Genomic DNA, 15,162 nt, shown 5'->3' on the forward strand with positions numbered 1-15,162 from the left:
TATATATATATATATATATATATATATATATATATATATATATATATATATATATATATATATATATATATATATATATATATATATATATTTTTTTTTTATATATATCTACACACACACAAACATATATACACCCCCAACCTGGATATCCTGTTTGTGATTGCAAGTCAGCTGATAACACTAATCATGAGGAAAGAAAAAGCTAAAGAAAAGGAAAGAAAAAGTATAGCATTCTCATCAACTTGTTTGGGCACAGCAGGGTTCCTCTGTGGGATCTCACACAGTGCTGGAGCTTCTACAGAGAATGGGAGGAGAGTCATTTGGTGAATGGGTCAATGGGCTAAGCAAATGATTTCAGCATTACTTGAACGATGCCTTCCGAACGGATTTTAATATGTCTTAAGAGCATCCGTTTCTGCCTCGATGCTCTGCTTTCAAAATCCAAGACGGCTCTGCTATCAATAACAAAGTTGCTATAAAGCGACATGTACAAACGTAACCTCTCATGCACTCTTACCTGTCGCCTAATGGGTTAAAGTAGGCTTCTAGAACCACTGGGATCTGGCAGAGTCTGAGTGATCATCACACGGACTTTTAATGGCGAATTAGTGTGATGAAATCGTCTCAAGCCTGCGAGGGTGTATACAATACATGCACATCCTCAAATACAGCTCGCGTTTGGAGGGGAGAAAAGGAAAGAAAAAAGAAAGAAATGAGCAACTACGCAGAGCACCAAAAGCTGAGGTGACACCAGCACAAGACGTGTTTGTTGAGCAGAAGAACTGCATCGGAGTGAGTCATTCAATCTATACTTGGTAAATTCCTCACTTCCAATCCCATGACTGTGTGCGATCGTCACCGCGGAATAGCATGTCTTAATGAACCCTTTCAATGCCAAAGCTGTAGCGAACCTTCACCGGCAGTGACAGGGTTAAGCCCGCTGAAGCGCAGCACAGGTTTAAGGAAAGTCCCGGGGGGGATCTCGCCCAAGTGATTGATACATTGTAGCGGAGTGCGAAAGTTCCCCGCGTTCGGAGGAGTTCAGGGCAGTCGCAGTTAAAGGGCAGCGCTTACCTGGAAATGTGATTCGCCAAGTCCTGTCAGGGTCCGAGCGGGGAAAGTGCCCGGTCACCACCGAAGAGAAGTCTCAAGAAGGCGGTTAGAGGCGGTGAGTGGAGAGGGGACCGGGCTACACCGTCCTGAGTGGAGAAATTAGTCAAGGGAGCTCCTCGCAGCTTTCCTTGAAAGAAGGCGAAGGGGCCACGGAAGTCGCGGTGCGAAGTCAGCAGGGTGAGCGGTTCCTCTGAACTCGGGGTGAAAGATGAGGGGGCGGGGGTCCCGGCTCCTGTCAGCTCTGAGGAAAGGGGGAGGGAGGGTCAGGGCTCATTAAGGAGGAGGAGGGTCCGGCTCCTGTCAGTGGTAAGTGTGAATGGATACGTAAGGCTTCGGCTTCTGACAGCTGGGCATGAGGGACTGTTTCAGAGTCTCGGAGTCTCCGTACTAAGCTTGTCCCAGATGAGAGCTTTCCCGCTTTGTTGTCCTGCCCTCAGTTGCGTGCAAGTGCTTTACGCTCCTGTCAGTGTTACGCGGCAGGTTTAGCTGAACCTTTTTGACCCCTCACGGCCCCCATCCTTCCTGAGGGAGAGTTTACTGAGAGAAAAAAAAAAGAAAAAAATGGAATCCTCTGCGCAAGGACCGAGTAGCTCCCTAGTCCGAACCAATCGAGCGTCGATGGGACTTCCGTTCTAAGAACCACCGCCGATCAATGATTATTTATACGATTGCTCTAGCCACTCGGAATGGGGAAGTGCGTGCTTCTTGTGTTATTACATTTTTGGAGACCACGTGAGGCTACAGGCTCCTCCTTGTTCAGTGACATTCTGGAGTCTGTGTTAACAGCCATGGCTATTTTTAGCCCATGAGCTTACTTGTTAACCCAATCATTGACAAAGTCAAGGGCGCTTTTTCAGCTTTTACATGCTAATAATTTTAGTAGCATTTATTATTGTATATGTCACAGACAACACACACGTGATTTTGCAATCCTCTAACACGTTTAGAATCACTAGGGCTTTTAGATAAAACTGCCAACAAAGATCAGACGTTATTAATCAAATATAATGTTACATGATTTCATAAACTGTGATACAGTGAAGCTCTCCGTAAGCGAAGCAGCTTGACAAGTACATTGTACAGTCAGCTATGGGGGCGTACGTTGAGGAAAGTGGGTCATGCAACGAAAACAAATCGGCCTGATTTCTGCTGCTTGAATTATACCGAGTACCACTAAGCGTCTCCTTTACTGCCCCCTGCTTTTCGATTTCACTTCCTACATCCTCTTTTTCTTGGCGGGGGAAGTGTCAGTAGCCGAAAGTGGAAAGCATATTTTCACGCAGAACGCCTTTTATTGGTCGAATAACACAGTAGGGGGGGTTAATATTTCCCCAACAATATTCATACAATAAAAAAACTGCCAAAAAGAACATACGGAACAAACAAACACCACAATCCACCGTGAAACAGAATTGATGACGACATCGTGTTACAATGAAACACATTAACACATTCCCTGAACCTGGCTTTATTGAGATGTCTATAGTCAAGTCCGTCTAAAACCGTGTTGTTATTTTTAGCACGCTGCCCGGCTCCCGCATACTTTACTCTGATCACGATCATCTTTTATTAATATTATATCGTAATTGTACTGTCCTGATGGTGTGATTTATTAATAATTCAGACAAATGTTCATCCACCATGTCCCCTGGGGAAACAAACAGGAATCCCGCATGGAGGACCACGACTACCCGTTTATTTTTTTAATAGAGGGTGACATAGTTTGTGCCAGTTCCATAAAGTTATTATGTTTCTACATATATTCATTAGCGGCATCCGTATCATTTAAAATTATTAATGAGACACAGTGCCGAGTTTTTGTTACTATTTTACGTGGTATAGTGCTGTTTAATCTGCAATAGATTTGTATTTATTTTCAGGCACTGCCGCGGCCAGCCCGATAGAACTTACAGGAAGTGAGACTCGTGGAGGACCCCGTTGCTGTGCTGCGGTTGTATTGAAGCTTTGACGGCTCTCGCGCGTAGATGGACTTTCATTTTTATTGTTAATTATTTTGTCTGTTACCGGGATCGCAATTACATGATCGCCTCTGGCCGTTTGTAACGTAATTGCGGGCGGAAGGTAGAGGGCAGGGCCGGCTGGTCTATTGGGTAATTCTATTTCCCGTGTACCATGGCTTCGGCGGGTGTTATGTCTCCGGCCGCAGCCGCTGCCAATGATTACTACGAGGAAGAAGAGCTCGAGAGTGCGGAGGAAGATGATGACCGTAGCTTTAGAGGACGGGACTCCGATGAGGGTGAGCTTACATGGCATTATACCCAGGAGACTGGCATGTGGTTGCCCTGAGACCTCATGGTTTTAATATTGATGGCACCTGCACGCGTTTGGCTCCATATGATATTATGATATCGTTAATTACCGGAGATTTTTATGTCAGGTTTGACCATTCACAATGTTATTTATATTTTGGGGTTGGAGTTGCATGTTTTGAAATGCAGCCTGTCTCTCTTTAACTTCATTTACATCCGCTATACTAAAGTTAAAATTCATCAAGATTGGCAATCGTTTTGTTTTGAAGGTAACCACTTTTTCTTTCTTTGTTTAGATACAGAGGATGCCAGCGAGACCGACTTGGCAAAGCATGATAGTGTAGACTATGTGGAAATGAAAGAACAGTATGTATCCGCTTTTGTATTACGAGACAACACATTAAGCACAAGTATATAAAACTTATTTTCTGAAGATTGGATGGTCATCTGGTTGACTGATCTGCTCTCTCTGTCATTGTATTAGAATTTTAACTTGTCCCGTGTCTCGGCCGACATCTATATTTCATTTAGACACTGAGTATATTCGCTGAACAAAAAGTTAATGTTATACTAAACAATAAGAGCATGGCCATCTTTAGCCTGGGGAGCCTTGCCTCCTATGATAGTTACATAAGAAATACCTTTGCTGGAAAACTATATGAATTCTGTAAATGTTAACGAAATAAAAGTGTTAAAAATATCTTTTGGCAGGATGTATCAGGATAAGCTTGCATCTCTCAAGAGACAGTTACAACAACTTCAGGAAGGTAAGAGGCACGGGGAACATAGTTTAAGATCTTTATTTTCCTTATATTTCCATATATTGGATGAAAGGATTAGTTCCCAAACCAGCTGCTATGAACACAAGCAATAACTGACAGTAGGTTTGATAACAAGTACCATATTTACTCGATTATAAGACGACTCCCCCCTCAAAAAATGTGATTATTAATTTAGTAAAAAAAGAAAGCCTAAATATAAGACTACCCAATAGGTTTACTAGTAAAGGATTTTTCATATTTAGTAAAATCTATGATTGAGAAAAATTTCTTGTTTTTATTTCCCTTTATTTGCCAACCTGCCCCCAGTTATACATATCTGACCCCCCCCCTTAGCTTGCCACTCTGCCCCCAGATATGCCTTATACGCCTATATGCCACTCTGGCCCCCAGACTTACCAATGCATCCCCAGACTTGCTCCCGTGCTCCAGACTCCCTGGTGTCTAGTAGGGGCAGCTGGTGGACCTCCGGGTCATGTGCGTAGACAATCCATTGCGTGATTGGAGCACCGGAAGGTCATGTCACGCCAGTGCTCTGTCATAAAAGCCCCAGCGGGAGTGCCGGCCGCTGCCAGAAAGAAGGATCCAGGTCCCCTGCAGCGTCGCGAGGGATCTGGATCTTAGTCGTATAGTCAGTCCTCCACTTGAGGTCAGGTTAAAAGACGAGGGGTATTTTTTAGAGTATTTGCTCTGAAAAAAACCTTGTCTTATATTAGAGCAAATACGGCACTTCAGCTAGATGTCACATGTTAATTGCTTGGTTTGCTGGTGTAGAGTGTACCGTAAGCTCTGTGTTAATACATTAGCTTTCCTGATGAATGGTTAGTAGCAGTAAATGTGTGTTCGTTAATAAAGCTTTGTACTTCACATTCAAACAGGCACACTACAAGAATACCAGAAACGTATGAAAAAGTTAGATCAGCAATATAAAGAGAGGTTACGAAATGCTGGTAAGAATAAGAATATATGTTGTTGGTGCCATATACTTGTCGTATTGCTAACATATGATAACACAAGTAGATCAACTTTATATGTGTCTGACAGTGTTATTATTTATTAATATAATATAGCACCATCTTATTTTGTGGTACCCATGTGTCAACTGAAGTAAAGTTGATGTGGATCAACTCAGAAATATTGGGTCTTGTTTATAAACAGAAAGTTTAGTGTAAAGTAGTTACGGTGGTGCAGCACTGGGATTGTTTTTGGTTGCTCCACTTTGCTCTTACACCAGAATTGGTGTTTGTTTGATTCCCATTATATTTATATACACAGCTTTTCCAGTTGTGGCTAAATGTAACCTGTAGCAGTGTAGCAAACAAACATTCATTAGGAATAACGGTTTATACGTACACGTGTATGATTGTTACATTTTTTGTTGTTGTGATAGTACGTAAATACTCTAACATTCAAAGGAAAAATCAGCTGTTGAAAGTGTCAGCCAGAGTTCCAAAGAGTTAACCAGGAAAAGCACAGTTTTCTAGATCTACTCTTTTGATTTCACTATTACTTTTACATTTATTTTATTATCTTGTATTTTATAGTCAGGGATAGTAATGTTACTTATGACAGGGGCACCCTTTTTGACTTGTTTTTTTATTTTATTTTTTTCCAGAGCTTTTCTTGCAACTGGAAGTAAGTATTATTTATTCGTACTTAGTTCATTTTTTGCCTTTGGCTTGCCATTCCTTGGAGATAATTTTTTGTTTAAATGCACAGACTGAGCAGGTAGAAAGGAACTACATCAAGGAGAAAAAAGCAGCTGTTAAAGAATTTGAAGATAAGAAGATTGAACTGAAAGAGAATCTTATTGCAGAACTGGAGGAAAAGAAGAAAATGATTGAAAACGAGAAGTTAACCATGGAGCTGACAGGCGGTATGATACCTCTATCCTAAAATGGTTCAGGCAGCCTCTGTAAGGGTGGGTTAGGGGTAGAAGAAAGATGATACCATAAAAGAAAATTGGTTAGATGGATAATGCTACTGAACTGAAGTATTTCATGACACGGATCTTGGCTTTCAACTAAATTACTACTAAATTAGCTACCAATATGCAGACCATAGGTGGTTTTAAATTAATTTAGTTATACTAACAGTCTTTAATGCCATCTGTTTTTCTGTTATTCTTCTACTAGGTTAAATTCACTTTATTTGATCAGTGTGGCATGATTTGTATTAATTGATACTGTTACTCAATGTGAGGTAATAGTCACAATGGAAACCAGTGAGATATCGCTGCAGGTTGCCCGTTATTTATCTTAAGGAAAATGACTCTTTATGAACATTGTCCTGTGTGTCTTGGTTCAGCTAGGTTTATTATTTGCCGTTTATCTAACTTCATTCTAGATTTCCTAAAAGTATATGTTAATAAGAAAAGGATACTGCGTCTCTTAACTTCCTGAAAATCATGAATTGGTTTATAATGAGCAAATACACATTCTTCTTATTATTCAAGTAGTGTCTCAGCTGGATTTATGTTAATTCAAAATGTTAGAAATGCTGGATACTAAGTTTAGTACGTAAGATATTTAGCTCTCCCTGGTTTTACATATTACCTTTTATTTACAGATTCCATGGAAGTGAAACCTATCATGACCCGCAAGTTAAGACGTCGACCCAACGATCCTGTCCCCATTCCCGACAAAAGGCGAAAACCCGCACCTGATATCCTTTCTGTGTTACGCATAACAATTGCTCTTGCCCTATCTATATAATCTGTAATCCTTACGATTTTTGGACATACCGGAAATTGTATATATTTCATATATCGGTCGGTGTCATGCTTCCTTGACAGATTTGCTTTTCTTTGAATAATTCTTGTGCTGTTTTGATCAGGAGACTTATCCCTAATGTACGTTTTTGAGCTCACAAAACATTTTGAAATTCAGTTTGATTTGTGTGCTGGATTACACGTAAAATCAAAATGCTGCATTTAGTTCTAAAAGTATACAATACAGGACAGTCTGTGTTTTTAATTTTGTTTTTTTGTCTAAAACGTTGGCCTCAGGATTTAAGAAAAGGAAAAATTTTAATGTAATAATGAAACTAAGTGGATTTAGTCTGATTGCAATGTAGTCAGCAGTCACTTGCTGAAATACGTTGTCATATACCCAATTACTGTAGCCTTTCCTTTTCTATTGACAACTTAACTTAATATATATTAATGCAATTCTAGTTCTAATAATCCAGCACGTTTATTTCCCTCTATCCGATTTTCCCTTGATTCACTGCACCTCAGCTTAATTATTTGTTAACGGATGAACAGATCATGGAAGATTTAAGGACATTAAACAAGGTATGACTTGTTCGTACATATGAGGTAATTCAACTGTTTACTGTCTCATTAGCAGAGACTTATTTAAGTGGCACTCTATCTAAGCAAAAACCTCTTGGAGACACACAACCAGTATGTGTAAAAATCCCCCGATTTGCTAATCCCTGCAGTTTCAGGCTATAACCATGTCACTGTTTCAAAAGAAATGGAATGCATGTGCTGTAATCATGCTTTAAACAGTCATGCAGTGAATGTAATGGTGTAAAAACTCCACCGTATTGTGCATGGGTTCTGGGTTGTTCTCACAGACCGGGAAATGCACGGATGAATGGAAGGTGCGTTTGTGTCTGCTGTATCGGTCATGGACATGTAGTGGACCTTACGTAATTGTAATATTTGCCAAGTAACTTCTTTCAACCTCACAATTGCATGGGAATGTTTTGAAGAACAAGCGACTCTTAAATCCACAATGTAAATTATGAGAGTTTTTCAAAACTGTAGCTTTAGATAACATTTAACAATAAAAAACGGAAACAGACTTTTTCCCCCGATCATGTTCTTATTTTGTCACTTGTGTGTACTTTCCTGCCTGTTCAAGCACCATTTGATCTCTTTTAATAGAGCTTCTTTAGCCTTTTTTTCTTTAATGTCAATAATCATAAGGTGACTCCGTCATACAATGAACCTCTAGTGGCATTTCTGAGCAGACAGATCCATTTGTTCAAATCATGTGTCTCCCGCAGGTATCTCATGAACTCCCAGTAGCCTCACTGCTGCATTCAGTAGCTTGCTACCACCTTGCCAGAGAGAGGGGCACACAATTTATCTGGGATGGACAGGTGGCACATGTATCAATTCTAATGCAACAAACCCTTAGAATAGCATTTATAAAAAATGTATTTGATGTTTAAAATATATTCTTAACCTCTAAAATGCATTTTTAGATAAATTTTAATAGCTTTTACATTTTTTACTTTTTCTGTTATCACTGATCACAAGTAGCTTGTATTGCAGGAAATGCTGGAAAACGTGGTTTATTCAATGTATTCTCTATCAGTTTTTGTAGTAAACAGTTACATCATTCACAACTGTTAATTTCTGCATTTATTCATGCTACTTACCTGTTTCTTTTTTTTTTTCTTTCTTTATTCCAAACAGTTAAAATCTCCTAAGAGACCTGGTAAGTTATATATAAGTCAATCGCATGGGTCCTGTTCCACATACTCTTTGTAATATAACGCTTCATATTCTTCATTTGTAAACTCACTATGGCTTTCTGTGTTTGCACTGCAGCATCACCATCAACTCCAGAGCATCTTCCAGCAGCTCAAGTAGAATCGCCAGCCCAGCGCTTTGAAGCTCGAATAGAAGATGGGAAGCTCTATTATGACAAAAGATGGTAGGTTTTCCTGCATGGCATGCAAAGAGAAGACCACATATTGGAGGTTATAGTAAACATTGGCAGTAACACTCGCCATCAAAATGTAATTTCTCTCGTAAAGTATCACTAATAGATAATTGAAACTTGCTACTCATTTTTTCACACACTAACATGTTTTGTCGTTTGATTTTTGGATAATTGTAGCCATTTCTCAGGATTTGATTGTTTATCCATACATATTATGAAACTCAGAACAGTGATTAACCCCTTCCGGACCGGGACGTACCTGGTACTTCCTGGTCACATGTCACCACCAGACCGGGACGTACCAGGTACGTCATCCCCCAAAAACGCCCCCACATCGCCGCAAACGTGGTGATCGCGGGGGCGCTGCTGCTGCGATCTGCCCAGGTGTCTGGGAAGACCAGCACAGCCACTCCGAACCCGCCCCCGAGCCCGTGATCACTCCCACGGAGTGATTCTGTAGGTTGAAAACGCGATTGCAGGAAAACCAGCAATCGCGTTTTCAGCTGCCACAGGCAGCTTCAGGAAAGGGGGTTGAGAGCGAAAGTGCAGCGTTAATCCCTTCAATGCTGTGACATTTTAGGGGTTAATTCCCATTCTGTACGGGGCTCTGCTGCTGGTGGTCTTCCAGGCAGACCAGCAACAGCAAAAACGAGCCCCCACAAGCCCTTTGATGACTCCTGTAGGCATGGAAGCCTACAGGAGTCATCAAAGAGACTCCCCCTGCAATGGCTGGTCTATAGAGCAGCAATTGCGTCCCAGCTGCCAGAGGCAGATCAGGGACAGGGGGAGAGGGTTCTTCTGTCGCCACATGAGTGTGGAGACCAGTCCCAACCCTCCCCTGCTGCCTGATTGCTCCATGAGAGTGACAGTGCAATGTTAACTCCTTCAATGCTGCTATGTGTATGACACAATCGCGGCATTGCAGGGGTTAACATTTGTCCCCACAAGCTTGTGGGGACTAAATATCCGTCAATGCTGTGCTCCAATGGAGCATCAGCATTGAAAGAGTTAAAAAAAAATAAAATAACAGCACTGACCTAAAAATCCAGGCTGCTTCCAGGTCAAATGGTGTGAGTTTAGAAAGTCAGCTGATGATCAGATCACTCCTGACCAATAGGAGTGATCTGATCATTATGGCAGCCCCTGGTTGACACTGCCTTAGAAAGAGTGAGGGGTCATCTAGGGTAATTGTGGAAAAAAAATATTAATAAAAAATACATAATTATTACCTGATCACTTGTCGGTGACATTTTAAGTCACTGATTATTGATCAGTCCCCCATATCAATGTCAGTGGCCTAAACCCGTCACTAACAAGCCTGAAAGCTGTCAAAATTACCCTAGTTGAACACCTTGACTTGTCTGCTGTTCATAAACATATACTTTTATGGGGTAATTTACAGTGGGGGCTTCCAAAATGTCCCAAGTGGGATATGGGCCCAGTAAACCAATTTCTGAAAATGTTCCAGTTTTGGCCTCATGGCTTCCTCAAAAAATGCATGAACCATGCATGTGAGGCCTTGTTGGAGTCCGGGGATGTTGGTGAACAAAATGTGGCCTTTTCTTCCACTGTTGTACTTATGTGTGCAAGAAATTCAATGCAACATTGAGATGTATGCGTTAAAAACGCAATCAAATAATTTCCCTGTGACGTTTGGCAGACATCATTGAAGAAATGGCTGCCTGAAAACTGTCAAAATTACCCTAGTTGAACACCTTGACTTGTCTGCTGTTCATAAACATATACTTTTATGGGGTAATTTACAGTGGGGGGGTTCCAAAATGTCCCAAATGGGATATGGGCCCAGTAAACCAATTTCTGAAAATTCCAAATTTGAAAACTAAAATGCGCATGTTCCAGTTTTGCCCTCATAGCTTCCTCAAAAAATGCATGAACCATGCATGTGAGGCCTTGTTGGAACTGGGGGATGTTGGTGAACACAATTTGGTGTTTTTTCTGCAGTTGCACATATTCTATACAAAATATGAAATATGAAATCTAAAGCAACATTGCAACATATGCAAAAAAATAAATATATATAAAAATACCTCAAAATTTGGCAGCAATTGGCGATAAAATCCCTGTTTGAAAAGTGTCAAAATGACCCTAGTTGTACACCTTGACTTATCTACTGTTCATAAACATATAATTTTGGGGAGATAATCAGTATCTGTGACAAATATTGCAGTTATTAGCCTACCATGACAAATTTGAAAAAGTTACATTTTAAAAACGTGATGCATGCCTTGCAATATTTGCCCTATACTGGTCAAAATAGATGAAAATCCTGGCCATATTGGGTGGTTTCCAAATCAGGACAAGTTAATATATTTTGAATATTTTTTTCCCATTGGTTCAATGTGTGTACAATTTGTATGTATACAAAACTGTAAAAAAAAAAAAAAAAAAAAAAAAAAAGATTTTTTTTCACCCCCCCCACTTTTTCCAGTTTATTTCAAACAAAACAATGTACTACCCAGCTTAATATGGTTTCAAATGAAAGTCCTACTTGTGCTGAAAAAAACAATATATGATTTGTGTGGGTGCACTAATTGAAAGAGAAAAATTACAGTTGAAGAAAGACATAGCAAAAAACAAAAATGGCTCCGGTCTTTTAGCGCCACCTTAGTATCACCTTAGTATCAAAAACCCGGTCCTGAAGGGGATAAATAATAGCTGTGCACCTGATTGCTACATATCTCTGCTTTCACTAGGTTTTAGTCTAAACAAATTATCTATAAAACAATCAAACATTGGTTGACAAACAAAAAGCCCAAGCTACGGGTAGATTGGATAATAGGATGTATTTCTGCTAAAAGCTATGAGTTTCCATTTAACGAAGATGAAAGGGAAAGCCCTTATGTGATAAACTTAAGATGATATTCAACAAAACATGAAACGTACTATCTGACTGCATAACAAATTCATCAATTTATTGCTTTACTTAGTTTTTATGAAAATGTTCTGCAGAGTTTGTCCACTAGGTGTCGCTATATAATAAGGCAATGACCAGCATTGCATTATTTAGAGAAGGATAATGAAACCGAAATCAACAGATAAAACTGCATTAATAGGATGAATCGTATGTGTAAACATCAACTCAAATAAGGGATAGTCTCCTACAAGAGATATTTAATTTCTAAACTAAAAATATTGACAAGGATGTTTGCGTGAAATGGTTGGCTGCGGCCCGCAGGCCTTTTGTTGCTGAATCATTAGTAGCAATTATTTGATCTTTAATACAGATAAATAATTACATATCCATGAGTTACTGCTCTTCTTGGCAGATTAAAGGTGATGTTGCCCTTAGACAAAACATTAATTAAGCTCCTTAGCATGTTAAACAAACCTTAGCAGACCTGTCATTCCTCTGAAGGTAGAATCACATAAAAACAGCAGAAGTTTATTCCACCTTTTCTGCTGAAAGTAAACACCGTTGTAACTAAGTGCAACTTTAGAAACCTTATTTGTAGCAAAATGTTTTTTGGTATGCATTGTGTATTAAACAGTAGATTTTATGGATCACTAAATCCTGCTTCAATACTACAAACTACTGTCTCCTAGTCTACTTTGTTTACTAATAATGCCATGACTTCTATATATTTCTTTAAGATAGTTGTAATAAGCTTCTTCTGAAACCCGTACTGCATATTTTGATTGAAATCCATAGTAACTAGAGCAGATTCTGAAAGTCCATTTCTAGCTTATTATCTAGAGTTGCCCAAATGATTTCCAGCCATGTGCTTTGTAACAGTTTGTGATTTTGGATCAATTTGATTCATCTCAAGAGTTTAGAAGAGTAAAATGTTTTCTCCTCTTGTGAAAGAAAGAGAAATGCTTCCTGACGATTCTTTATGGCTGTCTGAGTATTGTGGAATTGGAGTCCAGCAGCTGCCAAATAGTCATTGCATTTATCAGTTTCGGTTTGGTTTTGTTTCTTACAAATCGTTTAAGGGCGAACAGCTGAGCTTATAGCCTTACACAGTTCAGAACTGTCAAACAATACAAGCATCGCCGTAGAATTAAATATTTTGCTACAACCAGCAGGTTGTGTGTATATATATAGATATATATGTATGTATGTAGTTTAATTCTCCAAGGTTAAGACTTTGCTTCCAGTGCCATCTGATCATGATGTTTGAGTTACAAGTTTTGATATTTCATGTGTGGCGTGTTTAACTCAAAGGGATCTGTACGTTTAAGTGCACTTTATTGCTAAAAAAGCATACATAGAATATTTTCAGAAAACCTGATCCAGTACCCCAGCATATGTTTGTTTGTTTTTTTTTTTTTGGGGGGGGATACATTTTTATATATAGCATGTGTGTGTGTATGACATTTTAAAAGAGAATTACACACTACCTTTAATGTAACAGGAAGCGAATGCTATCTGCCACCATTGTTCACTCTTGCTTTGTCTCCTTCAGGTACCACAAGAGTCAGGCAATATACCTAGAATCAAAAGACAATACAAAAATCAGCTGTGTCATCAGTTCTGTGGGAACTAATGAGGTAATTGTGTGTGGCTTTTTACATCATTAGTTGCGTAACCAATGGCTGGGTGCGTTTTTGTCTAAATGTGTTTTCAATGAACTTAATAGTTTCAAATAATGTTGCTGTGTTCATCCCCTTAATGTTTTGTTTATATATATATAGTCTGTTATATTGGTTATAGTTTATTAATGCTTTGTCATGCATGTCTGCCCTCTGCTGGCAGCCAACCATTCTTTGATTCTGAAAATAGAAGTACCTAAGATTCATTATTTAATGTTTTAAAGTCAAAACCTTTCAAACGGACAAGAGCATGTAAAATGTAAACACCTTTTTTTACACTTAACTAAGATTAGAAATGCTCATTACTTATTTTTTAAAACCAGCAAAAAAACAACTGAACCGCTTTGGAGAACAAATTACGGGATTAAAAATAATAATTTCCTGTCATTTCCTTATATTTATACTAAGCATAATTTAATAAATTAATGATTTTAGCACCAGGATATAATTTGATGTTTTCCTGCTTTCTGGCTTTACACAATGTCAGTTTTATTCACATATTTTTTTGTGCAGATCTGGGTGAGGAAAAGTAGCGACAGCACAAAGATGAGGATCTATCTGGGTCAGCTGCAGAGGGGTTTATTTGTCATCCGCCGGCGTTCAGCAGCGTGAAAGTGGCCAGACTCTTTAACAACAAGGAAAACAAATTATCCATCAGCACTGACCAACAAGGATTGGTGAACATTAACTTATTGGGTCTGCAGTAAGGAATGCTATCAGCTGGTCCTTGCATATATAAAAAGACTTTAAACTAATTGTCAAGTGGGGACAGTTGAATCCCATGGCAGACGTATAGCTTTGAACTTGGAGACAATTCCTCAAGATTGATGGACTTTGATCGGAAACCGACTTTACTCAGTGATTCTCTTCAATAACCACATTGTCTTATAAAATGTAAAGCTACTCAGAAATCTTGTATTTCGTATATGATGGTGTGGGTCCCAGGGCCCATTGCCCTGTACGTTTTTTTGTTTTTGTTTTGCCATATATATATATCGGTCCTGTCACACATGTTGGCCCTTTATTTTTAAACAAAATCTCTGCCAAAGTGAAACTTAAAAAGTACATATTGTATTTTGTGTATATTTTCCATTTAAAATGACCCCCGTTTTTATTTAATATAGCATTTGCCTCCACCCTACACTGTACTGGGCAATTTTTGCTTTTGACGTACAATAAAATTAATTGGCATCTGCTCTTAATGAAAAATGTTTAGTTCAGCAAAAACTTTTAATTTAGTTTGTATAGGCAAAACCAAAACTGCCTTCTTGGTAGGTCAGAATGTTTTAGTAAACAAAAAGCTCATTAATTCAAAAGGAGGAATATATATATATATATATATATATATATATATATATATATTCAGATATTGCAGTTTAAACACAGTTCCTTGCTAAACTAGCCATTTTGTGGAAAGTGCAACATGTACAAGTAGTTTAAATTGACTCATTGTTTCAAGGAACCACGTCTGGTAATTCTTACTCATTTTTAAGTCACTGTATCAGTGTTTTGGGTTTTTTTTGGAGAGGGGGGGTATATTTTAATTATTTGCTTCATCTTGTATTAGAAGCTTTAGAAACCGTAGATTACAAATAGCCTAGTAAGATCATTTGCTTTCAGAGGTTAGTAACATTAGCATTATTATTTCTAGCACAGCTTTGTTTGCTTGTTTTATTGTTTTGGTTTGTTTTTTTTTACCGTATTGAAAACTGTGTCATCAATACTTAAACCAAACTGCCTATGACTTTCCTTTTGTCACTTGTG

General features: G+C 38.8%; 2 protein-coding genes across 2 annotated transcripts in view; one reads left to right on the top strand and one right to left on the bottom strand.

The window, feature by feature from the left end:
• Positions 1-1,202, bottom strand: part of TAOK3 (TAO kinase 3) — a 71,842-nt gene extending 70,640 nt beyond the window's left edge. Inside the window, exon 1 of the mRNA XM_053473354.1 lies at positions 1,075-1,202. The gene's annotated coding sequence lies outside the window, so the exon portion shown is untranslated. The remainder of the gene's footprint in view (positions 1-1,074) is intronic.
• Positions 998-14,607, top strand: SUDS3 (SDS3 homolog, SIN3A corepressor complex component). The gene is made up of 13 exons (XM_053473410.1): positions 998-1,168; positions 2,994-3,370; positions 3,680-3,749; positions 4,095-4,150; positions 5,041-5,112; positions 5,778-5,797; positions 5,882-6,038; positions 6,731-6,826; positions 7,396-7,457; positions 8,595-8,616; positions 8,730-8,835; positions 13,272-13,356; positions 13,912-14,607. The coding sequence occupies exons 2-13, from the start codon at positions 3,247-3,249 to the stop codon at positions 14,008-14,010; spliced, it is 969 nt and encodes a 322-aa protein (XP_053329385.1). The 5' UTR covers positions 998-1,168; positions 2,994-3,246; the 3' UTR covers positions 14,011-14,607.
• The last annotated feature ends 555 nt before the right edge of the window (positions 14,608-15,162 follow it).

The sequence above is a fragment of the Spea bombifrons genome, chromosome 1 (assembly GCF_027358695.1).
Source record: "Spea bombifrons isolate aSpeBom1 chromosome 1, aSpeBom1.2.pri, whole genome shotgun sequence".
Taxonomy (NCBI): Eukaryota; Metazoa; Chordata; class Amphibia; order Anura; family Pelobatidae; genus Spea; species Spea bombifrons.